The sequence below is a fragment of the Heterodontus francisci genome, unplaced genomic scaffold, assembly GCF_036365525.1.
Source record: "Heterodontus francisci isolate sHetFra1 unplaced genomic scaffold, sHetFra1.hap1 HAP1_SCAFFOLD_1381, whole genome shotgun sequence".
Classification (NCBI taxonomy): Eukaryota; Metazoa; Chordata; class Chondrichthyes; order Heterodontiformes; family Heterodontidae; genus Heterodontus; species Heterodontus francisci.
In genome coordinates, this window is record NW_027140187.1 from 51155 (window position 1) to 78584 (window position 27430).

At 58.7% G+C, this 27430-nt stretch overlaps 1 protein-coding gene across 5 annotated transcripts; it reads right to left on the reverse strand.

Annotated features, from left to right (window-relative positions):
- On the reverse strand, positions 1–27430 carry LOC137359050 (CD276 antigen-like). 5 transcript variants are annotated; one of them, XM_068025168.1, is made up of 8 exons: positions 27357–27430; positions 25419–25484; positions 23677–24033; positions 21891–22187; positions 19761–19867; positions 5412–5453; positions 3023–3072; positions 1–78 (listed from the first exon to the last, which is right to left on the reverse strand). In XM_068025168.1, exons 1-8 carry the CDS (start codon positions 27421–27423, stop codon positions 72–74), a joined length of 993 nt encoding a protein of 330 aa, XP_067881269.1. In that variant the 5' UTR covers positions 27424–27430; the 3' UTR covers positions 1–71. The 5 variants fall into 5 exon arrangements, 4 of the variants coding, with proteins under 4 accessions (XP_067881269.1, XP_067881266.1, XP_067881268.1 ...); XM_068025165.1 differs by lacking the exon at positions 27357–27430 and adding an exon at positions 25901–26261; XM_068025167.1 differs by lacking the exons at positions 5412–5453; positions 27357–27430 and adding an exon at positions 25901–26261.

Below are 27430 nucleotides of genomic sequence, written 5' to 3' on the forward strand. Positions count from 1 at the left end.
GTTCTCACAGACCGGGCAGCAGCTTTGTGCAGTTTGCAGCATCCCCCATCCTTCAGATCCTCTTCGCAATCTCACGTTCTGTTAACAGAATGAACCACGGCAAATATCAGGGGGTGTTTCAGCCCCACCTCACCCCCTGCCTCCCCTTCCCACCCCTCGACCCCACCCCCTCCCCACAACGACCATCAGCATCCACCCCCACCCCCCCACCCCTCCGTGCGTCTGCATCACGTCAGTGCGAATGGGGAGAAGGAGCTCTTAAAAAGGTGCCTCTGAACCCAGAACGGGAGCGAACTCGACCTCTGAGCTCCTCGGGTCAGAAGATCCCACTCACCTTTCTCGTGGAGTCATGGAGAGGTACAGTGTCGAATCAGGCCACTCGGCCCTTTGCGTTGATGTTGGCTCGTGTTAGTCTCGCACACCCCCCCCCCCCCCACCAACCCGCCAGTTCCTCGACATCTTTACCCAGTGGTTTTTTGACCCACTCGCCTGCGGCTGTGGTTTTGCTCTCTTCTCTCTATGAAAACCCCTCGTTGCCTTCAAACACCTCTCTTCCCCGAGGGCAACAGGCCCAACCTCTCCTCCTACCTGAAGTTCCCCCCCTTCCCCCCCCCCCCACATTCCTGGTGACATCCTGGGAAACCCCCCTTTCTGCGGCCTCTTTTACACCTTTCTGTCTTCGGTGACGTGGATCGGACTGGAGAAGCCGGGTTGAGAGGGGGTTTGATTCAAAGGGGTTGTGCAGGTAGTCACCAAAGTCTCTTCGCTCGTCGGCACCGTCCCGTTCATTTTATTTATTTTTGCACCGACCCACGAGATTCCCCGAACTGAACTCTTGAGGTCTCTCTTTGCCTCTCTCCAGTTCCAAGCCGCTTGACATTTGGAAAATGCCTGCTGACTCGATCTCACCTTGCCCCCTTTGTGACTTTCAGCTGCATGTACAGCTGGCTATTGCCACAACCAAGACATCAATAGATACGGTGAGAGGCTGAGATCCCCGGGGATGACCACCAATCGGAGAACGTGATCCTATTATCTGACTGCTGCTACTCTACTGCGGGGGGCCTGAGCCCTCTCCCTGCACTGGGGGCCTGAGCCCTCTCCCTGCACTGGGGGGGAGCTGAGCCCTCTCCCTGCACCCGGGGGGGAGCTGAGCCCTCTCCCTGCACCCGGGGGGCTGAGCCCTCTCCCTGCACTGGGGGGGAGCTGAGCCCTCTCCCTGCACCGGGGGGCTGAGCCCTCTCCCTGCACCCGGGGGGCTGAGCCCTCTCCCTGCACTGGGGGGGAGCTGAGCCCTCTCCCTGCACCGGGGGGCTGAGCCCTCTCCCTGCACTCGGGAGGCTGAGCCCTCTCCTTGCACCGGGGTGGGGGGGCTGAGCCCTCTCCCTGCACCCGGGGGGCTGAGCCCTCTCCCAGCACCGGGGGTGGGGCTGAGCCCTCTCCCTGCACCCGGGGGGGAGCTGAGCCCTCTCCCTGCACTGGGGGTGGGGCTGAGCCCTCTCCCTGCACCGGGGGGGAGCTGAGACCTCTCCCTGCACCGGGGGTGGGCCCTCTCCCTCTCCCTGCACCGGGGGTGGGCCCGAGCCCTCTCCCTGCACCGGGGGGTAGCTGAGACCTCTCCCTGCACCGGGGGTGGGCCCGAGCCCTCTCCCTGCACCGGGGGGGTAGCTGAGACCTCTCCCTGCACCGGGGGTGGGCCTGAGCCCTCTCTCTGCACCGGGGGGGGGGGGGGGGCTGAGCCCTCTCTCTGCACCGGGTGGGGGGGGGGCTGAGCCCTCTCTCTGCACCGGGGGGGGGGGGGGCCTGAGCCCTCTCTCTGCACCGGGGGGGGGGCTGAGCCCTCTCCCTGCACCGGGGGTCCTGAGCCCTCTCCCTGCACCGGGGGGGGCTGAGCCCTCCCCCTGCACCGTGGGGCCCTCGGCCCTCCCCCTGCACCATGGGGCCTGAGCCCTCTCCCTGCACCGTGGGGCCCTCGGTCTTCCCCCTGCACCGTGGGACACTCGGCCCTCCCCCTGCACCATGGGGCCTGAGCCCTCCCCCTGCACCTTGGGGCCCTCGGTCTTCCCCCTGCACCTTGGGGCCCTCGGCCCTCCCCCTGCACAATGGGGCCCTCGGTCTTCCCCCTGCACCGTGGGGCCCTCGGTCTTCCCCCTGCACCGTGGGGCCCTCGGTCTTCCCCCTGCACCGTGGGGCCCTCGGCCCTCCCCCTGCACCTTGGGGCCCTCGGCCCTCCCCCTGCACCGTGGGACACTCGGCCCTCCCCCTGCACCATGGGGCCTGAGCCCTCTCCCTGCACCGGGGGGCTGAGCCCTCCCCCTGCACCGTGGGGCCCTCGGTCTTCCCCCTGCACCGTGGGGCCCTCGGTCTTCCCCCTGCACCGTGGGACACTCGGCCCTCTCCCTGCACCGTGGGGCCCTCGGTCTTCCCCCTGCACCGTGGGACACTCTGCCCTCCCCCTGCACCATGGGGCCTGAGCCCTCCCCCTGCACCGTGGGGCCCTCGGTCTTCCCCCTGCACCGTGGGGCCCTCGGTCTTCCCCCTGCACCGAGGCCCTCGGCCCTCCCCCTGCACCGTGGGGCCCTCGGTCTTCCCCCTGCACCATGGGGCCTGAGCCCTCTGCCTGCACCGTGGGGCCCTCGGTCTTCCCCCTGCACCGTGGGGCCCTCGGTCTTCCCCCTGCACCATGGGGCCCTCGGTCTTCCCCCTGCACCATGGGGCCCTCGGCCCTCCCCCTGCACCGTGGGACACTCGGCCCTCCCCCTGCACCGTGGGGCCCTCGGTCTTCCCCCTGCACCGTGGGGCCCTCGGTCTTCCCCCTGCACCATGGGGCCTGAGCCCTCTGCCTGCACCGTGGGGCCCTCGGTCTTCCCCCTGCACCGTGGGGCCCTCGGTCTTCCCCCTGCACCGTGGGGCCCTCGGACTTCCCCCTGCACCTTGGGACACTCTGCCCTCCCCCTGCACCATGGGGCCTGAGCCCTCTCCCTGCCGCCGTGGGGACCCTCGGTCCTCCCCCTTGTCTCACCTGATGCAATCCCTGTTGGATATTTCATCGCCATTCCCCAGCAGATTGACCTGTAACACAATGAGATTGAGACAATCAGCACCGGAAACAGCCACAGACTCATTTACAGCACAGAAGGAGGCCCATTCGGCCCATCGAGTCGATGCTGACACTCTCCAGAGCAATCCAGTCAGTCCCGTGTCCCCCCTCCCCCCACACCCAGCTCGATCCCCCGCAGCCCTGGGACTTTATTTCCCTCAACTGCCCGTCCAGTTTCCTGTCAAAATGGCTCACCGTCTCCGTTTCCCCCCGGCCTCGTCGGTGGCGTGTTCCAGCTCATTACCACTCGCTGTGTAAAAACGTTCTCCCTCACATTCCCCGTGCGCCCCCCCCCCCCAGCATCTCTTAACCCGAAACCTTCAATCTGTCCCCACCCCACCGCCCCTCCCCCAGTCCTTGTACTGTCAGTGAATGGGAACAGATTTACTTTCTCCACCTTATCTAAACCTGTCAGAATCTCGTATCCCTCAATCTCCTCCGCACCCTGTCAAAGACCCTCACATCCTTCCCCGAGTCTGGCGACCGCGACTGGGTGCAGTAATCCAGATGTGGCCGAACCAGAGCTTTAGAAAAGTTCACCTGTATTTCTGCAGCATCTTGCGCCAAATAAAACCGACTCCAGGCGCTTTATAGGAGGGTGAATTAGACAGGATTGCACACTGAGGCAGGTGAGGGGATATCAGGGACGGACGACCGACAGCTCGGTCAGAGAGGTCAGTTTTAAGGAGCGTCTTGAAGGAGGAGGGAGAGACAGAGGGGCGGAGAGGTTTAGGGAGGGAATTCCAGAGCTCGGGGCCCCAGGCAGCTGCAGGCACGGCCGCCAATGGTGGAGCGATGGGAATCGGGGGATGGTCAAGAGGCCGGAATTGGAGGGAGTGCAGAGGGTCGTAGGGGCAGGAGGGGGTTACAGAGATAGGGATGGTTGTCGGGGCTGGAGGGAGGTTACAGAGATAGGGAGGGTTGTAGGGACTGGAGGAGGTTACAGAGACAGGGAGGGTTGTCGGGGCTGGAGGAGGTTACAGAGATAGGGAGGGTTGTAGGGACTGGAGGAGGTTACAGAGATAGGGAGGGTTGCAGGGGCTGGAGGAGGTTACAGAGATAGGGAGGGTTGCAGAGGCTGGAGGGGGTTACAGAGAAAGGGAGGGTCAGTAGGGGCTGGAGGAGGTTACAAAGATAAGGAGGGTTGTAGGGGCTGGAGGAGGTTACAGAGATAGGGAGGGTTGTAGGGGCTGAAGGAGGTTGCAGAGACAGGGAGGGTTGTAGAGACTGGAGGAGGTTACAAAGATAGGGAGGGGTGTAGGGGCTGGAGGAGGTTACAGAGATAGGGAGGGGTGTAGGGGCTGGAGGAGGTTGAAGAGATGGGGAGGGGTGTAGTGACTGGAGGAGGTTACAGAGATAGGGAGGGTTGTAGGTGCTGGAGGAGGTTACAGAGATAGGGAGGGTTGTAGGGGCTGGAGGAGGTTACAGAGACAGGGAGGGTTGTAGAGACTGGAGGAGGTTACAGAGATAGGGAGGGGTGTAGCGGCTGGAGGAGGTTACAGAGATAGGGAGGGGTGTCGGGGCTGGAGGAGGTTGAAGAGATAGGGAGGGGTGTAGTGACTGGAGGAGGTTACAGAGATAGGGAGGGTTGTAGGTGCTGGAGGAGGTTACAGAGATAGGTAGGGGTGTAGGGGCTGGAGGAGGTTACAGAGATAAGAGGGTTGTCGGGTCTGGAGGAGGTTACAGAGATAGGGAGGGTTGTAGGGGCTGGAGGAGGTTACAGAGATCGGGAGGGTTGTAGGGACTGGATGAGGTTACAGAGATAGGGAGGAGGGAGTGAGGGGCCATGGAGGGATTTGAAAACGAGGATGAGAATTTTAAAATCGAGGTGTTACCGGACCGGGAGCCGGTGTCGGTCAGCGAGCACAGGGGGTGACGGGTGAACGGGACTCGGTGCGAGTTCGGACACGGGGGAGGGGGATCAGCAGGAGTTTTGGGATGAGCTGAAGTTTCTGGAGGGTGGAAATTGGGAGAGCAGCCGGGAGAGCCTTGGGAATGGTCGAGTCCAGAGGGGAACGAAGGCACGGGTGAGGGTTTCAGCAGCCGATGAGCTGAGACGGGCGGAGTCGGGGCGACGTTCCGGAGGTGGAAATAGGCGGTGTCAGTGACGGTGAGGATATGTGGTCGGAATCTCATCACGGAGTTAAATATGGTTCCATTTTGTTTGTATTGCCTCTCCTCATTCGTCCTGCCAACTCTCTGATTTAAACTGCATCTGTCTCCTGACTGCCCAACTTCGCCGACACCTTCGAAAATATTGTGTCTGGGGTGCGAGTAGAAGGTCTCTCTGTACAAACGTGGTTTCTCTTACCACTTGCCTAGGTGCAGTTTGGTCGCTTTCTTGCCTGTGAGTCTGAAAGGAAACATTGAACAGAAACACAGTCAGAGCTGTGCAGGGCTGCGGAATCTCACACACACAGACAGTCAGAGCTGTGCAGGGCTGCAGAGTCTCTCACACACAGATACAGTCAGAGCTGTGCAGGGCTGCGGAATCTCACACACACAGACAGTCAGAGCTGTGCAGGGCTGCAGAGTCTCTCGCACACAGATACAGTCAGAGCTGTGCAGGGCTGCGGAGTCTCTCACACACAGATACAGTCAGAGCTGTGCAGGGCTGCAGAGTCTCTCACACACAGATACAGTCAGAGCTGTGCAGGGCTGCAGAGTCTCTCGCACACAGATACAGTCAGAGCTGTGCAGGGCTGCGGAATTTCACACACACAGACTGTCAGAGCTGTGCAGGGCTGCAGAGTTTCTCACACACAGATACAGTCAGAGCTGTGCAGGGCTGTGGAGTCTCGCACACAGACACAGTCAGAGCTGTGCAGGGCTGTGGAGTCTCACACACAGAGACACAGTCAGAGCTGTGCAGGGCGGCAGAGTCTCACACACACAGATACAGTCAGAGCTGTGCAGGGCTGTGGAGTCTCTCACACAGATACAGTCAGAGCTGTGCAGGGCTGCGGAGTCTCTCACACACAGATACAGTCAGAGCTGTGCAGGGCTGCAGAGTCTCACACACACAGATACAGTCAGAGCTGTGCAGGGCTGCAGAGTCTCTCACACACAGATACAGTCAGAGCTGTGCAGGGCTGCAGAGTTTCTCACACACAGATACAGTCAGAGCTGTGCAGGGCTGCGGAATCTCACACACACAGATACAGTCAGAGCTGTGCAGGGCTGTGGAGTCTCACACACAGAGATACAGTCAGAGCTGTGCAGGGCTGTGGAGTCTCACACACACAGACACAGTCAGAGCTGTGCAGGGCTGTGGAGTCTCACACACAGATACAGTCAGAGCTGTGCAGGGCTGCGGAGTCTCGCACACAGACACAGTCAGAGCTGTGCAGGGCTGCGGAGTCTCACACACGCAGACACAATCAGAGCTGTGCAGGGCTGTGGAGTCTCACACACACAGATACAGTCAGAGATGTGCAGGGCTGCGGAGTCTCACACACAGACACAGTCAGAGCTGTGCAGTCTCACACACACAGATACAGTCAGAGCTGTGCAGGGCTGTGGAGTCTCACACACACAGATACAGTCAGAGCTGTGCAGGGCTGTGGAGTCTCGCACACAGACACAGTCAGAGCTGTGCAGGGCTGCGGAGTCACACACACACAGACACAGTCAGAGCTGTGCAGGGCTGCGGAGTCTCGCACACAGACACAGTCAGAGCTGTGCAGGGCTGTGGAGTCTCACACACAGAGACACAATCAGAGCTGTGCAGGGGTGCGGAGTCTCACACACACAGACACAATCAGAGCTGTGCAGGGCTGTGGAGTCTCACACTCAGAGACACAGTCAGAGCTGTGCAGGGCTGTGGAGTCTCGCACACAGACACAGTCAGAGCTGTGCAGGGCTGTGGAGTCTCACACACAGAGACACAATCAGAGCTGTGCAGGGCTGCGGAGTCTCGCACACAGACACAGTCAGAGCTGTGCAGGGCTGTGGAGTCTCACACACAGACACAATCAGAGCTGTGCAGGGCTGTGGAGTCTCACACACAGAGACACAATCAGAGCTGTGCAGGGCTGCGGAGTCTCGCACACAGACACAATCTGAGCTGTGCAGGGCTGCGGAGTCTCGCACACAGACACAATCAGAGCTGTGCAGGGCTGCGGAGTCTCGCACACAGACACAATCAGAGCTGTGCAGGGCTGCGGAGTCTCGCACACAGACACAGTCAGAGCTGTGCAGGGCTGCGGAGTCTCACACACAGATACAGTCAGAGCTGTGCAGGGCTGTGGAGTCTCACACACGCAGATACAGTCAGAGCTGTGCAGGGCTGCGGAGTCTCACACACAGACACAGTCAGAGCTGTGCAGGGCGGCGGAGTCTCACAGACACAGTCAGAGCTGTGCAGGGCTGTGGAGTCTCACACACAGACACAGTCAGAGCTGTGCAGGGCTGCGGAGTCTCACACACACAGACACAGTCAGAGCTGTGCAGGGCTGCGGAGTCTCACACACAGACACAGTCAGAGCTGTGCAGGGCGGCGGAGTCTCACAGACACAGTCAGAGCTGTGCAGGGCTGTGGAGTCTCACACACAGACACAGTCAGAGCTGTGCAGGGCTGCGGAGTCTCTCACACACAGACACAGTCAGAGCTGTGCAGGGCTGCGGAGTCTCACACACAGACACAGTCAGAGCTGTGCAGGGCTGCGGAGTCTCACACACACAGACACAGTCAGAGCTGTGCAGGGCTGCGGAGTCTCACACACACAGACACAATCAGAGCAGTGCAGGGCTGCGGAGTCTCACACACACAGACACAGTCAGAGCTGTGCAGGGCTGTGGAGTCTCACACACAGAGACACAGTCAGAGCTGTGCAGGGCTGCGGAGTCTCACACACAGAGACACAGTCAGAGCTGTGCAGGGCTGCGGAGTCTCACACACAGACACAGTCAGAGCTGTGCAGGGCTGTGGAGTCTCACACACAGAGACACAGTCAGAGCTGTGCAGGGCTGCGGAGTCTCACACACACAGACACAATCAGAGCTGTGCAGGGCTGTGGAGTCTCACACACAGAGACACAGTCAGAGCTGTGCAGGGCTGCGGAGTCTCGCACACAGACACAGTCAGAGCTGTGCAGGGCTGTGGAGTCTCACACACAGAGACACAGTCAGAGCTGTGCAGGGCGGCGGAGTCTCGCACACAGACACAATCAGAGCTGTGCAGGGCTGTGGAGTCTCACACACAGACACAATCAGAGCTGTGCAGGGCTGTGGAGTCTCACACACAGAGACACAGTCAGAGCTGTGCAGGGCGGCGGAGTCTCACACACACAGACACAATCAGAGCTGTGCAGGGCTGTGGAGTCTCTCACACACACACAGACACAGTCAGAGCTGTGCAGGGCTGTGGAGTCTCACACACAGAGACACAGTCAGAGCTGTGCAGGGCTGCGGAGTCTCACACACAGAGACACAGTCAGAGCTGTGCAGGGCTGCGGAGTCTCACACACAGACACAGTCAGAGCTGTGCAGGGCTGTGGAGTCTCACACACAGAGACACAGTCAGAGCTGTGCAGGGCTGTGGAGTCTCACACTCAGAGACACAGTCAGAGCTGTGCAGGGCTGTGGAGTCTCGCACACAGACACAGTCAGAGCTGTGCAGGGCTGTGGAGTCTCACACACAGAGACACAATCAGAGCTGTGCAGGGCTGCGGAGTCTCGCACACAGACACAGTCAGAGCTGTGCAGGGCTGTGGAGTCTCACACACAGACACAATCAGAGCTGTGCAGGGCTGTGGAGTCTCACACACAGAGACACAATCAGAGCTGTGCAGGGCTGCGGAGTCTCGCACACAGACACAATCTGAGCTGTGCAGGGCTGCGGAGTCTCGCACACAGACACAGTCAGAGCTGTGCAGGGCTGCGGAGTCTCACACACAGAGACACAATCAGAGCTGTGCAGGGCTGCGGAGTCTCGCACACAGACACAATCTGAGCTGTGCAGGGCTGCGGAGTCTCGCACACAGAGACACAATCAGAGCTGTGCAGGGCTGCGGAGTCTCACACACAGACACAGTCAGAGCTGTGCAGGGCTGTGGAGTCTCACACACAGAGACACAGTCAGAGCTGTGCAGGGCTGCGGAGTCTCACACACAGACACAGTCAGAGCTGTGCAGGGCTGTGGAGTCTCACACACAGAGACACAGTCAGAGCTGTGCAGGGCTGCGGAGTCTCACACACAGACACAATCAGAGCTGTGCAGGGCTGTGGAGTCTCACACACAGAGACACAGTCAGAGCTGTGCAGGGCTGCGGAGTCTCGCACACAGAGACAGTCAGAGCTGTGCAGGGCTGTGGAGTCTCACACACAGAGACACAGTCAGAGCTGTGCAGGGCGGCGGAGTCTCACAGACACAGTCAGAGCTGTGCAGGGCTGTGGAGTCTCACACACAGACACAGTCAGAGCTGTGCAGGGCTGCGGAGTCTCACACACACAGACACAGTCAGAGCTGTGCAGGGCTGCGGAGTCTCACACACAGACACAGTCAGAGCTGTGCAGGGCTGCGGAGTCTCACACACACAGACACAGTCAGAGCTGTGCAGGGCTGCGGAGTCTCACACACACAGACACAATCAGAGCAGTGCAGGGCTGCGGAGTCTCACACACACAGACACAGTCAGAGCTGTGCAGGGCTGTGGAGTCTCACACACAGAGACACAGTCAGAGCTGTGCAGGGCTGCGGAGTCTCACACACAGAGACACAGTCAGAGCTGTGCAGGGCTGCGGAGTCTCACACACACAGACACAATCAGAGCTGTGCAGGGCTGTGGAGTCTCACACACAGAGACACAGTCAGAGCTGTGCAGGGCGGCGGAGTCTCGCACACAGACACAATCAGAGCTGTGCAGGGCTGTGGAGTCTCACACACAGACACAATCAGAGCTGTGCAGGGCTGTGGAGTCTCACACACAGAGACACAGTCAGAGCTGTGCAGGGCTGCGGAGTCTCACACACACAGACACAGTCAGAGCTGTGCAGGGCTGCGGAGTCTCACACACACAGACACAATCAGAGCAGTGCAGGGCTGCGGAGTCTCACACACACAGACACAGTCAGAGCTGTGCAGGGCTGTGGAGTCTCACACAGAGAGACACAGTCAGAGCTGTGCAGGGCTGTGGAGTCTCACACACAGAGACACAGTCAGAGCTGTGCAGGGCTGCGGAGTCTCACACACACAGACACAATCAGAGCTGTGCAGGGCTGTGGAGTCTCACACACAGAGACACAGTCAGAGCTGTGCAGGGCTGCGGAGTCTCGCACACAGACACAGTCAGAGCTGTGCAGGGCTGTGGAGTCTCACACACAGAGACACAGTCAGAGCTGTGCAGGGCGGCGGAGTCTCGCACACAGACACAATCAGAGCTGTGCAGGGCTGTGGAGTCTCACACACAGACACAATCAGAGCTGTGCAGGGCTGTGGAGTCTCACACACAGAGACACAGTCAGAGCTGTGCAGGGCGGCGGAGTCTCACACACACAGACACAATCAGAGCTGTGCAGGGCTGTGGAGTCTCTCACACACACAGAGACACAATCAGAGCTGTGCAGGGCTGCGGAGTCTCGCACACAGACAAAGTCAGAGCTGTGCAGGGCTGTGGAGTCTCACACACAGAGACACAGTCAGAGCTGTGCAGGGCGGCGGAGTCTCACACACAGAGACACAATCAGAGCTGTGCAGGGCTGTGGAGTCTCTCACACACACAGAGACACAATCAGAGCTGTGCAGGGCTGCGGAGTCTCGCACACAGACACAGTCAGAGCTGTGCAGGGCTGTGGAGTCTCACACACAGAGACACAGTCAGAGCTGTGCAGGGCTGTGGAGTCTCACACACACAGACACAATCAGAGCTGTGCAGGGCTGCGGAATCTCACACACACAGACACAATCAGAGCTGTGCAGGGCTGCAGAGTCTCACACACACACACACAATCAGAGCTGTGCAGGGCTGCGGAGTCTCACACACAGAGACACAGTCAGAGCTGTGCAGGGCTGCGGAGTCTCACACACACAGACACAATCAGAGCTGTGCAGGGCTGCGGAGTCTCACACACAGAGACACAGTCAGAGCTGTGCAGGGCTGCGGAGTCTCACACACACAGACACAATCAGAGCTGTGCAGGGCGGCGGAGTCTCACACACACAGACACAATCAGAGCTGTGCAGGGCGGCGGAGTCTCACACACAGACACAGTCAGAGCTGTGCAGGGCTGCGGAGTCTCACACACAGAGACACAGTCAGAGCTGTGCAGGGCTGCGGAGTCTCACACACACAGACACAATCAGAGCTGTGCAGGGCTGCGGAGTCTCACACACACAGAGACAGTCAGAGCTGTGCAGGGCTGCGGAGTCTCACACACACAGACACAATCAGAGCTGTGCAGGGCTGTGGAGTCTCACACACAGACACAGTCAGAGCTGTGCAGGGCTGTGGAGTCTCACACACAGAGACACAGTCAGAGCTGTGCAGGGCTGCGGAGTCTCGCACACAGACACAGTCAGAGCTGTGCAGGGCTGTGGAGTCTCACAGACACAGTCAGAGCTGTGCAGGGCTGCGGAGTCTCACACACAGAGACACAGTCAGAGCTGTGCAGGGCTGTGGAGTCTCACACACACAGACACAGTCAGAGCTGTGCAGGGCTGCGGAGTCTCACACACAGACACAGTCAGAGCTGTGCAGGGCTGCGGAGTCTCACACACAGAGACACAGTCAGAGCTGTGCAGGGCTGTGGAGTCTCACACACAGAGACACAGTCAGAGCAGTGCAGGGCTGTGGAGTCTCGCACACAGACACAATCAGAGCTGTGCAGGGCTGCGGAGTCTCGCACACAGACACAATCAGAGCTGTGCAGGGCTGCGGAGTCTCGCACACAGACACAGTCAGAGCTGTGCAGGGCTGCGGAGTCTCACACACAGATACAGTCAGAGCTGTGCAGGGCTGTGGAGTCTCACACACGCAGATACAGTCAGAGCTGTGCAGGGCTGCGGAGTCTCACACACAGACACAGTCAGAGCTGTGCAGGGCGGCGGAGTCTCACAGACACAGTCAGAGCTGTGCAGGGCTGTGGAGTCTCACACACAGACACAGTCAGAGCTGTGCAGGGCTGCGGAGTCTCACACACACAGACACAGTCAGAGCTGTGCAGGGCTGCGGAGTCTCACACACAGACACAGTCAGAGCTGTGCAGGGCGGCGGAGTCTCACAGACACAGTCAGAGCTGTGCAGGGCTGTGGAGTCTCACACACAGACACAGTCAGAGCTGTGCAGGGCTGCGGAGTCTCACACACACAGACACAGTCAGAGCTGTGCAGGGCTGCGGAGTCTCACACACAGACACAGTCAGAGCTGTGCAGGGCTGCGGAGTCTCACACACACAGACACAGTCAGAGCTGTGCAGGGCTGCGGAGTCTCACACACACAGACACAATCAGAGCAGTGCAGGGCTGCGGAGTCTCACACACACAGACACAGTCAGAGCTGTGCAGGGCGGCGGAGTCTCACACACAGAGACACAATCAGAGCTGTGCAGGGCTGTGGAGTCTCTCACACACACAGAGACACAATCAGAGCTGTGCAGGGCTGCGGAGTCTCGCACACAGACACAGTCAGAGCTGTGCAGGGCTGTGGAGTCTCACACACAGAGACACAGTCAGAGCTGTGCAGGGCTGCGGAGTCTCGCACACAGACACAGTCAGAGCTGTGCAGGGCTGTGGAGTCTCACACACAGAGACACAATCAGAGCTGTGCAGGGGTGCGGAGTCTCACACACACAGACACAATCAGAGCTGTGCAGGGCTGTGGAGTCTCACACTCAGAGACACAGTCAGAGCTGTGCAGGGCTGTGGAGTCTCGCACACAGACACAGTCAGAGCTGTGCAGGGCTGTGGAGTCTCACACACAGAGACACAATCAGAGCTGTGCAGGGCTGCGGAGTCTCGCACACAGAAACAGTCAGAGCTGTGCAGGGCTGTGGAGTCTCACACACAGACACAATCAGAGCTGTGCAGGGCTGTGGAGTCTCACACACAGAGACACAATCAGAGCTGTGCAGGGCTGCGGAGTCTCGCACACAGACACAATCTGAGCTGTGCAGGGCTGCGGAGTCTCGCACACAGACACAATCAGAGCTGTGCAGGGCTGCGGAGTCTCGCACACAGACACAATCAGAGCTGTGCAGGGCTGCGGAGTCTCGCACACAGACACAGTCAGAGCTGTGCAGGGCTGCGGAGTCTCACACACAGATACAGTCAGAGCTGTGCAGGGCTGTGGAGTCTCACACACGCAGATACAGTCAGAGCTGTGCAGGGCTGCGGAGTCTCACACACAGACACAGTCAGAGCTGTGCAGGGCGGCGGAGTCTCACAGACACAGTCAGAGCTGTGCAGGGCTGTGGAGTCTCACACACAGACACAGTCAGAGCTGTGCAGGGCTGCGGAGTCTCACACACACAGACACAGTCAGAGCTGTGCAGGGCTGCGGAGTCTCACACACAGACACAGTCAGAGCTGTGCAGGGCGGCGGAGTCTCACAGACACAGTCAGAGCTGTGCAGGGCTGTGGAGTCTCACACACAGACACAGTCAGAGCTGTGCAGGGCTGCGGAGTCTCACACACACAGACACAGTCAGAGCTGTGCAGGGCTGCGGAGTCTCACACACAGACACAGTCAGAGCTGTGCAGGGCTGCGGAGTCTCACACACACAGACACAGTCAGAGCTGTGCAGGGCTGCGGAGTCTCACACACACAGACACAATCAGAGCAGTGCAGGGCTGCGGAGTCTCACACACACAGACACAGTCAGAGCTGTGCAGGGCGGCGGAGTCTCACACACAGAGACACAATCAGAGCTGTGCAGGGCTGTGGAGTCTCTCACACACACAGAGACACAATCAGAGCTGTGCAGGGCTGCGGAGTCTCGCACACAGACACAGTCAGAGCTGTGCAGGGCTGTGGAGTCTCACACACAGAGACACAGTCAGAGCTGTGCAGGGCTGTGGAGTCTCACACACACAGACACAATCAGAGCTGTGCAGGGCTGCGGAATCTCACACACACAGACACAATCAGAGCTGTGCAGGGCTGCAGAGTCTCACACACACACACACAATCAGAGCTGTGCAGGGCTGCGGAGTCTCACACACAGAGACACAGTCAGAGCTGTGCAGGGCTGCGGAGTCTCACACACACAGACACAATCAGAGCTGTGCAGGGCTGCGGAGTCTCACACACAGAGACACAGTCAGAGCTGTGCAGGGCTGCGGAGTCTCACACACACAGACACAATCAGAGCTGTGCAGGGCGGCGGAGTCTCACACACACAGACACAATCAGAGCTGTGCAGGGCGGCGGAGTCTCACACACAGACACAGTCAGAGCTGTGCAGGGCTGCGGAGTCTCACACACAGAGACACAGTCAGAGCTGTGCAGGGCTGCGGAGTCTCACACACACAGACACAATCAGAGCTGTGCAGGGCTGCGGAGTCTCACACACACAGAGACAGTCAGAGCTGTGCAGGGCTGCGGAGTCTCACACACACAGACACAATCAGAGCTGTGCAGGGCTGTGGAGTCTCACACACAGACACAGTCAGAGCTGTGCAGGGCTGTGGAGTCTCACACACAGAGACACAGTCAGAGCTGTGCAGGGCTGCGGAGTCTCGCACACAGACACAGTCAGAGCTGTGCAGGGCTGTGGAGTCTCACAGACACAGTCAGAGCTGTGCAGGGCTGCGGAGTCTCACACACAGAGACACAGTCAGAGCTGTGCAGGGCTGTGGAGTCTCACACACACAGACACAGTCAGAGCTGTGCAGGGCTGCGGAGTCTCACACACAGACACAGTCAGAGCTGTGCAGGGCTGCGGAGTCTCACACACAGAGACACAGTCAGAGCTGTGCAGGGCTGTGGAGTCTCACACACAGAGACACAGTCAGAGCAGTGCAGGGCTGTGGAGTCTCACACACACAGACACAATCAGAGCTGTGCAGGGCTGCGGAGTCTCGCACACAGACACAGTCAGAGCTGTGCAGGGCTGTGGAGTCTCACACACAGACACAATCAGAGCTGTGCAGGGCTGCGGAGTCTCGCACACAGACACAATCAGAGCTGTGCAGGGCTGCGGAGTCTCGCACACAGACACAGTCAGAGCTGTGCAGGGCTGCGGAGTCTCACACACAGATACAGTCAGAGCTGTGCAGGGCTGTGGAGTCTCACACACGCAGATACAGTCAGAGCTGTGCAGGGCTGCGGAGTCTCACACACAGACACAGTCAGAGCTGTGCAGGGCGGCGGAGTCTCACAGACACAGTCAGAGCTGTGCAGGGCTGTGGAGTCTCACACACAGACACAGTCAGAGCTGTGCAGGGCTGCGGAGTCTCACACACACAGACACAGTCAGAGCTGTGCAGGGCTGCGGAGTCTCACACACAGACACAGTCAGAGCTGTGCAGGGCGGCGGAGTCTCACAGACACAGTCAGAGCTGTGCAGGGCTGTGGAGTCTCACACACAGACACAGTCAGAGCTGTGCAGGGCTGCGGAGTCTCACACACACAGACACAGTCAGAGCTGTGCAGGGCTGCGGAGTCTCACACACAGACACAGTCAGAGCTGTGCAGGGCTGCGGAGTCTCACACACACAGACACAGTCAGAGCTGTGCAGGGCTGCGGAGTCTCACACACACAGACACAATCAGAGCAGTGCAGGGCTGCGGAGTCTCACACACACAGACACAGTCAGAGCTGTGCAGGGCTGTGGAGTCTCACACACAGAGACACAGTCAGAGCTGTGCAGGGCTGCGGAGTCTCACACACAGAGACACAGTCAGAGCTGTGCAGGGCTGCGGAGTCTCACACACAGACACAGTCAGAGCTGTGCAGGGCTGTGGAGTCTCACACACAGAGACACAGTCAGAGCTGTGCAGGGCTGCGGAGTCTCACACACACAGACACAATCAGAGCTGTGCAGGGCTGTGGAGTCTCACACACAGAGACACAGTCAGAGCTGTGCAGGGCTGCGGAGTCTCGCACACAGACACAGTCAGAGCTGTGCAGGGCTGTGGAGTCTCACACACAGAGACACAGTCAGAGCTGTGCAGGGCGGCGGAGTCTCGCACACAGACACAATCAGAGCTGTGCAGGGCTGTGGAGTCTCACACACAGACACAGTCAGAGCTGTGCAGGGCTGTGGAGTCTCACACACAGAGACACAATCAGAGCTGTGCAGGGGTGCGGAGTCTCACACACACAGACACAATCAGAGCTGTGCAGGGCTGTGGAGTCTCACACTCAGAGACACAGTCAGAGCTGTGCAGGGCTGTGGAGTCTCGCACACAGACACAGTCAGAGCTGTGCAGGGCTGTGGAGTCTCACACACAGAGACACAATCAGAGCTGTGCAGGGCTGCGGAGTCTCGCACACAGACACAGTCAGAGCTGTGCAGGGCTGTGGAGTCTCACACACAGACACAATCAGAGCTGTGCAGGGCTGTGGAGTCTCACACACAGAGACACAATCAGAGCTGTGCAGGGCTGCGGAGTCTCGCACACAGACACAATCTGAGCTGTGCAGGGCTGCGGAGTCTCGCACACAGACACAATCAGAGCTGTGCAGGGCTGCGGAGTCTCGCACACAGACACAATCAGAGCTGTGCAGGGCTGCGGAGTCTCGCACACAGAGACACAGTCAGAGCTGTGCAGGGCTGCGGAGTCTCGCACACAGACACAATCAGAGCTGTGCAGGGCTGCGGAGTCTCGCACACAGACACAATCAGAGCTGTGCAGGGCTGTGGAGTCTCGCACACAGACACAATCAGAGCTGTGCAGGGCTGCGGAGTCTCGCACACAGACACAGTCAGAGCTGTGCAGGGCTGCGGAGTCTCGCACAGAGACACAGTCAGAGCTGTGCAGGGCTGTGGAGTCTCACACACACAGACACAGTCAGAGCTGTGCAGGGCTGCGGAGTCTCGCACAGAGACACACTGCCCAGTGAGTACAGCTCCAACAACAGGGGTGGCACAGTGGCGCAGTGGTTAGCACCGCAGCCTCACAGCTCCAGGGACCCGGGTTCAATTCTGGATACTGCCTGTGCGAAGTTTGCAAGTTCTCCCTGTGACCGCGTGGGTTTTCTCCGGGTGCTCCGGTTTCCTCCCACAAGCCAAAAGACTTGCAGGCTGGTCGGTAAATTGGCCATTATAAATTGTCACTAGTGTAGGTAGGTGGTAGGGATTATGGGATTACTGCAGGGTTAGTATAAATGTTGGTCGGCACAGACTCGGTGGGTCGAAGGGCCTGTTTCAGTGCTCTAATTCTAAATAAAAAAAAAACATTCAGGACAAAGCAAATACCCAAATTCTGACACGTTCACACCACCACCGCCGCACTGTTAGAGGGTCAGTACTGAGGGAGTGTCACACTGTCAGAGGGTCAGTACTGAGGGAATGTCACACTGTCAGAGGGTCAGTACTGAGGGAGTGTCACAGTGTTAGAGGGTCAGTACTGAGGGAGTGTCACACTGTCAGAGGGTCAGTACTGAGGGAGTGTCACACTGTCAGAGGGTCAGTACTGAGGGAGTGCCACTCTGTCAGAGGGTCAGTACTGAGGGAGTGTCACACTGTCAGAGGGTCAGTACTGAGGGAGTGTCGCACTGTCAGAGGGTCAGTACTGAGGGAGTGTCACACTGTCAGAGGGTCAGTACTGAGGGAGTGCCACACTGTTAGAGGGTCAGTACTGAGGGAGTGTCACACTGTCAGAGGGTCAGTACTGAGGGAGTGTCACTCTGTCAGAGGGTCAGTACTGAGGGAGTGTCACACTGTTATAGGGTCAGTACTGAGGGAGTGTCACACTGTCAGAGGGTCAGTACTGAGGGAGTGTCACACTGTTAGAGGGTCAGTACTGAGGGAGTGTCACACTGTCAGAGGGTCAGTACTGAGGGAGTGTCACACTGTTAGAGGGTCAGTACTGAGGGAGTGTCACACTGTCAGAGGGTCAGTACTGAGGGAGTGTCACACTGTCGGAGGGTCAGTACTGAGGGAGTGTCACACTGTCGGAGGGTCAGTACTGAGGGAGTGTCGCACTGTCAATGGGTCAGTACTGAGGGTGTGTCACACTGTCAATGGGTCAGTACTGAGGGAGTGTCACACTGTCAGAGGGTCAGTACTGAGGGAGTGTCACACTGTTAGAGGGTCAGTACTGAGGGAGTGTCACACTGTTGGAGGGTCAGTACTGAGGGAGTGCCGCACTGTCGGAGGGTCAGTACTGAGGGAGTGTCACACTGTCAGAGGGTCAGTACTGAGGGAGTGTCACAGTGTTAGAGGGTCAGTACTGAGGGAGTGTCGCACTGTCAATGGGTCAGTACTGAGGGAGTGCCGCACTGTCGGAGGGTCAGTACTGAGGGAGTGTCACACTGTCGGAGGGTCAGTACAGAGGGAGTGTCGCACTGTCAATGGGTCAGTACTGAGGGAGTGCCGCACTGTCGGAGGGTCAGTACTGAGGGAGTGTCACACTGTCAGAGGGTCAGTACTGAGGGAGTGTCACACTGTCAGAGGGTCAGTACTGAGGGAGTGTCACAGTGTTAGAGGGTTAGTACTGAGGGAGTGCCACTCTGTCAGAGGGTCAGTACTGAGGGAGTGTCACACTGTCAGAGGGTCAGTACTGAGGGAGTGCCACTCTGTCAGAGGGTCAGTACTGAGGGAGTGTCACACTGTTAGAGGGTCAGTACTGAGGGAGTGTCACACTGTCAGAGGGTCAGTACTGAGGGAGTGCCACACTGTTAGAGGGTCAGTACTGAGGGAGTGTCACACTGTCAGAGGGTCAGTACTGAGGGAGTGTCACACTGTCGGAGGGTCAGTACTGAGGGAGTGTCACACTGTCGGAGGGTCAGTACTGAGGGAGTGTCACACTGTCAGAGGGTCAGTACTGAGGGAGTGCCACACTGTTAGAGGGTCAGTACTGAGGGAGTGTCACACTGTCAGAGGGTCAGTACTGAGGGAGTGTCGCACTGTCAATGGGTCAGTACTGAGGGTGTGTCACACTGTCGGAGGGTCAGTACTGAGGGAGTGCCGCACTGTCGGAGGGTCAGTACTGAGGGAGTGCCGCACTGTCGGAGGGTCAGTACTGAGGGAGTGTCACACTGTTAGAGGGTCAGTACTGAGGGAGTGTCGCACTGTCAATGGGTCAGTACTGAGGGAGTGTCACACTGTCGGAGGGTCAGTACAGAGGGAGTGTCGCACTGTCAATGGGTCAGTACTGAGGGAGTGCCGCACTGTCGGAGGGTCAGTACTGAGGGAGTGCCGCACTGTCAGAGGGTCAGTTCTGAGGGAGCACCGCACTGTCGGGGGGTCAGTTCTGAGCGAGCACCACCCTGTCGGAGGGTCAGTACTGAGGGAGCACCGCACTGTCGGGGGGTCGGTGCTGAGGGAGTGAAAGGCACTACAGAAATGCAGATCATTCTGTTTTTAAATTGCGTCACAGCATTTATTGAAGTGTTGTCACTGTTATAATGTCGGAAATGCAGGGTCCAACTTGGACACAGCAAGATCCCACAAGTGGGTGAGGGAAACTCTGGGGAGTGTCACTGGAGCCGCTGACTGGGGATGGGTCACGCCCGCCACCCCGTGCCTCCCAGGTGAGCCCGTCCCGATACTCACACGCCTGCGGAATCGTACAGTGAACACAGCAGCCAGCAGTAAGAGGGCACCCAGCACTGAGAGTGTCACAACAATTCCAACTGAGGAAGATCGCACACACGGGGTCACTGCAGAGTTACAAACACATCATTACACCCTGCGGCAGTGGAGAAAACAGTCACTGAAAGCAGAGGCAATGTAGAAGGAGCTCTGTATTGTACCCATCCCCGGGAGTGCTCGATACTGACACTGGGTAGAAAGTGGGGGGTTTACACTGTCAGGGTAATGTAGAGGGAGCTCTGTATTGTAACTGTCCCCGGGAGTGCTCGATACTGACACTGGGTATAAAGTGGGGGGTTTACACTGTCAGGGTAATGTAGAGGGAGCTCTGTATTGTACCTGTCCCCGGGAGTGCTCGATGCTGACACTGGGTATAAAGTGGGGGGTTTACACTGTCAGGGTAATGTAGAGGGAGCTCTGTATTGTAACTGTCCCCGGGAGTGCTCGATGCTGACACTGGGTATAAAGTGGGGGGTTTACACTGTCAGGGTAATGTAGAGGGAGCTCTGTATTGTACCCGTCCCCGGGAGTGCTCGATGCTGACACTGGGTATAAAGTGGGGGGTTTACACTGTCAGGGTAATGTAGAGGGAGCTCTGTATTGTACCCATCCCCGGGAGTGCTCGATACTGACACTGGGTATAAAGTGGGGGGTTTACACTGTCAGGGTAATGTAGAGGGAGCTCTGTATTGTACCCGTCCCCGGGAGTGCTCGATACTGACACTGGGTATAAAGTGGGGGGTTTACACTGTCAGGGTAATGTAGAGGGAGCTCTGTATTGTACCCATCCCCGGGAGTGCTCGATACTGACACTGGGTATAAAGTGGGGGGTTTACACTGTCAGGGTAATGTAGAGGGAGCTCTGTATTGTACCCGTCCCCGGGAGTGCTCGATACTGACACTGGGTATAAAGTGGGGGGTTTACACTGTCAGGGTAATGTAGAGGGAGCTCTGTATTGTACCCGTCCCCGGGAGTGCTCGATACTGACACTGGGTATAAAGTGGGGGGTTTACACTGTCAGGGTAATGTAGAGGGAGCTCTGTATTGTACCTGTCCCCGGGAGTGCTCGATACTGACACTGGGTATAAAGTGGGGGGGTTTACACTGTCAGGGTAATGTAGAAGGAGCTCTGTATTGTACCTGTCCCCAGGAGTGCTCGATACTGACACTGGGTATAAAGTGGGGGGTTTACACTGTCAGGGTAATGTAGAGGGAGCTCTGTATTTTACCTGTCCCCGGGAGTGCTCGATACTGACACTGGGTATAATGTGGGGGGTTTACACTGTCAGGGTAATGTAGAGGGAGCTCTGTATTGTACCTGTCCCCGGGAGTGCTCGATGCTGACACTGGGTATAAAGTGGGGGGGTTTACACTGTCAGGGTAATGTAGAAGGAGCTCTGTATTGTACCTGTCCCCGGGAGTGCTCGATGCTGACACTGGGTATAAAGTGGGGGGTTTACACTGTCAGGGTAATGTAGAGGGAGCTCTGTATTGTACCCATCCCCAGGAGTGCTCGATACTGACACTGGGTATAAAGTGGGGGGTTTACACTGTCAGGGTAATGTAGAGGGAGCTCTGTATTGTACCTGTCCCCGGGAGTGCTCGATACTGACAATGGGTATAAAGTGGGGGGTTTACACTGTCAGGGTAATGTAGAGGGAGCTCTGTATTGTACCCGTCCCCGGGAGTGCTCGATGCTGACACTGGGTATAAAGTGGGGGGTTTACACTGTCAGGGTAATGTAGAGGGAGCTCTGTATTGTACCTGTCCCCGGGAGTGCTCGATGCTGACACTGGGTATAAAGTGGGGGGTTTACACTGTCAGGGTAATGTAGAGGGAGCTCTGTATTGTACCTGTCCCCGGGAGTGCTCGATGCTGACACTGGGTATAAAGTGGGGGGTTTACACTGTCAGGGTAATGTAGAGGGAGCTCTGTATTGTACCTGTCCCCGGGAATGCTCGATGCTGACACTGGGTATAAAGTGGGGGGTTTACACTGTCAGGGTAATGTAGAGGGAGCTCTGTATTGTACCTGTCCCGGGAGTGCTCGATGCTGACACTGGGTATAAGATACACTGACAGGGTCATTACCTGGCAGTACCTTGGTGACATTGAGCTCACGGTGGAGAAGAGGGTTGTAGACGGAGCAGATGAAGGTTTTGCTGGATTTGATTGTAATATTCAGCCTGCTGTTAATGCTGATCAGACCATCTGCGCTGGTTGTGCTGCTGGTCAGTGCCTGAGTCGTCCAGTCCTCCGCCAGGTCCGTGTGCCAATGGAGGAAAGCCATGGGATACCCCCTCGATACGGTGCAGGTCAGGTGGTAAACGGCAGTGTTGTTCCTGGCACAGACCGTGTGCAAACGGATATGTGGCAGAGAATACGGAGCTGTAAAACACAGAGTGGAGCATGAACAGAGCGACACGGGGAGAGTCGGTGCCCGTGGGGGATCTGTACCCCGGGGAGAGTCGGTGCCCGTGGGGGACCTGTATCCCGGGGAAAGTCAGTGCCCGTGGGTGATCTGTACCCCGGGGAGAGTCGGTGCCCGTGGGGGACCTGTATCCCGGGGATAGTCGGTGTCCGTGGGGGGACCTGTATCCCGGGGAGAGTCGGTGCCCCCAGGGAACCTGTAACCCGGCGAAAGTCAGTGCCCGTGGGGGATCTGTACCCCGGGGAGAGTCGGTGCCCGTCGGGAACCTGTATCCCGGGGAGAGTCGGTGCTCGTGGGGGACCTGTACCTCGGGGAGAGTCGGTGCCCGTCTGGAACCTGTATCCCGGGGAGAGTCGGTGCCCGTGGGGAACCTGTATCCCGGGGAGAGTTGGCGCCCATAGGGAACCCGTATCCTGGGGAGAGTTGGTGACAGCGGGGACCTGTACCCTGGGGAGAGTCGCTGCCCGTGGGACCCCGTATCCCGGGGAGAGTTGGTGACCGCGGGGACCTGTACCCTGGGGAGAGTCGCTGCCCGTGGGGACCCGTACCCGGGGAGAGTTGGTGACCGCGGTGACCTGTACCCAGGGGAGAGTCGCTGCCCGTGGGGACCCGTACCCGGGGAGATATGGTGACCACGGGGACCTGTATCCCGGGGAGAGTCAGTACCTGTGGGGGACCCGTACCCCGGGGAGAGTTGGTGACCACGGGGACCTCTACCCTGGGGAGAGTCAGTACCTATGGGGGACCCGTACCCCAGGGAGAGTTGGTGACCACGGGGACCTGTACCCCGGGGAGAGTCAGTACCTTTGGGGGACCCGTACCCCGGGGAGAGTTGGTGACCGCGGGGACCTGTACCCTGGGGAGAGTCGCTGCCCGTGGGGGACCCGTACTCCGGGGAGAGTTGGTGACCGCGGGGACCTGTACCCCGGGGAGAGTCAGTACCTGTGGGGGACCCGTACCCCGGGGAGAGTTGGTGACCAAGGGGCCCTGTACCCTGGGGAGAGTCGGTGCCTGTGGGGGACCCGTACTCCGGGGAGAGTTGGTGACCAAGGGGCCCTGTACCCTGGGGAGAGTCGGTGCCCGTGGGGACCCGTTACCCCGGGGAGAGTTGGTGACCAAGGGGCCCTGTACCCTGGGGAGAGTCGGTGCCCGTGGGACCCCGTATCCCGGGGAGAGTTGGTGACCACGGGGAACTGTACCCTGGGGAGAGTCGCTGCCCGTGGGACCCCGTATCCCGGGGAGAGTTGGTGACCAAGGGGCCCTGTACCCTGGGGAGAGTCAGTACCTGTGGGGGACCCGTACCCCGGGGAGAGTTGGTGACCAAGGGGCCCTGTACCCTGGGGAGAGTCGGTGCCCGTGGGGACCCGTTACCCCGGGGAGAGTCGGTGCCCATTGGACCCATAGTCCGGGGAGAGTTGGTGAACACGGCGACCCTCTGGGACTGACCTGCGACCTGTAGCACTGTTGTCGCCTGTCCGTACTTGGGATCGGTTTTGATATAAGCTCGGTAGATTCCTGCGTCGGTAATTCTCACGTCCCTCAGGACAAGTGCACAGCTGCCGCCGGAGGCGCTGGCTTGTAGGCGCTGAGTGCGGTTCACAAACTCTGCCTCGACCATGCCTTGCTGCTCCTGATCGTGATAGAAACTGTAGACAGTGAGTTCTGTCTCCGAATTAATTTGCTTCAGCCAGTGAATGATCAGGTCTGGCGCTGAGTACTGGCTGGGCACAAAGGTGCAGTTGAAGATGGCATCTTCCCCGATTAAAACTTGCAACGTGTCAGGAACGAATACCTTCAGGCCTCCTGTGGAAAGATCAACCAGAGAGTAACAGTATGGGAACTCGGACCAGGAGGAGGCCATTCGGCCCCTCGTGCCTGCTTCCCCATTCAGCACGATCACGGGGGATGATTTACTACCCCGACTCTGCCTCCGCGCACTCTCCCCATATCCCCTTCATTCCCTCATCGCCCAAAAATCTACCCATCTCCGTCTGGGATATCCTCAACGACTGATCATCCACTGCTCTCTGGGATCGAGAATTCCAAAGATTCACCACCCTCCGAGTGAAGAAATTTCTCCTCATCTCAGTGTGAAACGGCCGAGCCCTTATCCTGAGACTGTGACCCCCCCCCCCCCCCCACCCCGGTGTTCGAGACTCTCCAGCCCCGGGGGTGAGGGGGGGAAACAGACTCTCAGCATCTACCCTGTCAAAACCCCTTCAGAATTCTATATGTTTCAATGAGATCACCTCTCATTCTTCTAAACTCTATCAGCCCGTTCGACTCGATCTCTCCTCATAGGACAATCCCCTCATCCCAGGAACCAGTCTAGTGAACCTTCGTTACAATCCCTCTCGGACAACTATATCCTTCCTTAGGTAAGGAGACCAAAACTGGACTCAATACTCCAGGTGTGGTCTCACCAATGCCCTGTATAATTGTAGTGAGACTTTGTCTCCCTTATACTCCAATCCCTTCGGAACAAAAGCTAACGTACCATTTACCTTCCTAATTGCTTGCTATCCCTGCATGTTAACTTTCTGTGATTCATGTACGAGGACACCCAGGTCTCTCGGAATGCAAACATTCCCCAGTCTCTCACCTTTCAAAACAATATTCTGCTTTTCTATTTTTCCTACCAATTTGGATAATCTCACACTTCCCCCACATTGTTTTCCATCTGCCGTGTTCCTGCCCACTCCCCCCAAACCTCTTTATATTCCCTCTGCAGCCTCTTTGTGTCCTCCTCACCACTTACTTTCCCACCTTAACTTTGTCTCATCAGCAGACTTGCATACATCACACTCGGTCCCCTCATCTAAGTCATTGGTATAGATTAATCCCAGGAATGGAGCAGGGTGAGTGGATGTATCTCTGTTCCTGTCTCCCCACAGGCACCAACTCTCCCCGGGGTACGGGTCCCCCACGAACACCTTCTCTCCCCGGGGTACGGGTCTCCCCACGGGCACCGACTCTCCCCGGGTACGGGTCTCCCCACGGGCACCGACTCTCCCCGGGGTACAGGTCTCCCCACGGGCACCGACTCTCCCCGGGGTACGGGTCCCAGCTCATTCGAGAGGGGACTGGGTTTGATCGTGGCCTTTAATCCTTTGGATTTTTTGGTCAATTTTGCCCCCTTGACTGGAGCTCCCCCTCCAAACCCCTGGAACCCTCCGATGTATAATTACCTGTGGCAGCAGACTGGCCCAGGAGGTAGATGTGGATTACAGCAGTGACGACACAGAGGGCAGCGTCTGAGTGGCAGAGAGAGAGAGAAAGGGTTAGTTACTGTCACAGAACCATGTCCAGCCGCCTGAGGTGGGTGGGGGGGGGGGGGGGGGGTCTCCCCTATCCCAGGACCGCCCGACCTCCAGACAGTCTCAGACACACACTGATGATCACTCCCAGACCCCGACTGCTGGTCCTCCTTCTGTTTGGTGCCCCATGTAACCCACGCTGGGTGAGATTATCTGAACTCAGCACAGGCTGGTGGGTGCCTGGGATCCTCCTGTGCCACGTCTGGGGCTCAGTACCTGTTGGTTATCAGTTCTGGTACAGGCCTGTTTGAAGAAACCACAGGAATGCTGTTTAAACCGAGGGCATTATCGAGGCCCAGAGGGAGGGGTGGGTTGGTCAGAAGGTGGAACCCGGTCAGCTGTCAGCCCCTTACCTGGCATGGCGGCTGGAGGGTCTGTCCCCCTGGTCTTGGCGGCGGAAGGGTGGGTTGTGTGTGTGTGGGTGTGTGTGTGCGTGGGTGTGTGCCTGGGCCGAGCTCCTCCAACTCCTGTGGTGTCGGGACTAACTGGCTGCATGTTTCCTGGTTCCTTCACTCTCTTCCCCAAACTGGTTCAGTGACATTCCACTAGGGAAACCGGCACAACCCGATCGGCAGAGACCGCAAGGGTTTTGGGACGGGGCGGAGGGTGGGGGAGGAAGGAGGGTGGGGTGGTTGGCAGGCGTGAGGGGAGGTTCGCGCCGCCCTGGAACTGACTCCCAGGCAACGGCTGGGATCTTCCTCTGTAACCCCGACACCTCCCGACGACCCCCTCGGGATCTTCCTCTGTCACCCTGACACCTCCCGACGACCCCCTCGGGATCTTCCTCTGTCACCCTGACACCTCCCGTGGACTCCCTGGGATCTTCCTGTGTAACTGACCCCTCATTGACCCCCGGGATCTTCCTCTGTAACCCTGACACCTCCCGTGGACTCCCTGGGATCTTCCTGTGTAACTGACCCCTCATTGATCCCCGGGATCTTCCTGTGTAACTGACCCCTTATTGACACCCTGGGATCTTCCTCTGTCACCCTGACACCTCCCGTGGACTCCCTGGGATCTTCCTGTGTAACTGACCCCTCATTGACCCCCGGGATCTTCCTGTGTAACTGACCCCTTATTGACACCCTGGGATCTTCCTCTGTCACCCTGACACCTCCCGTGGACTCCCTGGGATCTTCCTGTGTAACTGACCCCTCATTGACCCCCGGGATCTTCCTGTGTAACTGACCCCTTATTGACACCCTGGGATCTTCCTCTGTCACCCTGACACCTCCCGTGGACTCCCTGGGATCTTCCTGTGTAACTGACCCCTCATTGACCCCCGGGATCTTCCTGTGTAACTGACCCCTTATTGACACCCTGGGATCTTCCTCTGTCACCCTGACACCTCCCGTGGACTCCCTGGGATCTTCCTGTGTAACTGACCCCTCATTGACCCCCGGGATCTTCCTGTGTAACTGACCCCTTATTGACACCCTGGGATCTTCCTCTGTAACCCCGACACCTCCCGTCGGCCCCCCCTTGGGATCTTCCTCTGCTCTGCCCCCACATCTCCCACCAGCTGACCCCCGCTCCGTTGCCATGGAGGCGCCCCGCCCCCCCACCCGCTCCGTTGCCATGGAGCCGCCCCGCCCCGCCCCCCATCCGCTCCGTTGCCATGGAGCCGCCCGGCCCCGCCCCCCATCCGCTCCGTTGCCATGGAGCCGCCCCGCCCCGCCCCGCCCCCCACCCGCTCCGTTGTCATGGAGCCGCTCCGGCCCCCCCCCCCCAGCCGCTCCGTTGCCATGGAGCTGCCCCGCCCCTCCCCCTGCGAACGTCATGCCCTCCGTCTCACGCCTGCGCACCTACCGGCCGCCGATTGGCTGAGCACCGTTGCCCCGGAGACGACGCGATTCCGGCTCCCAGACACTCGCATGCGCAGC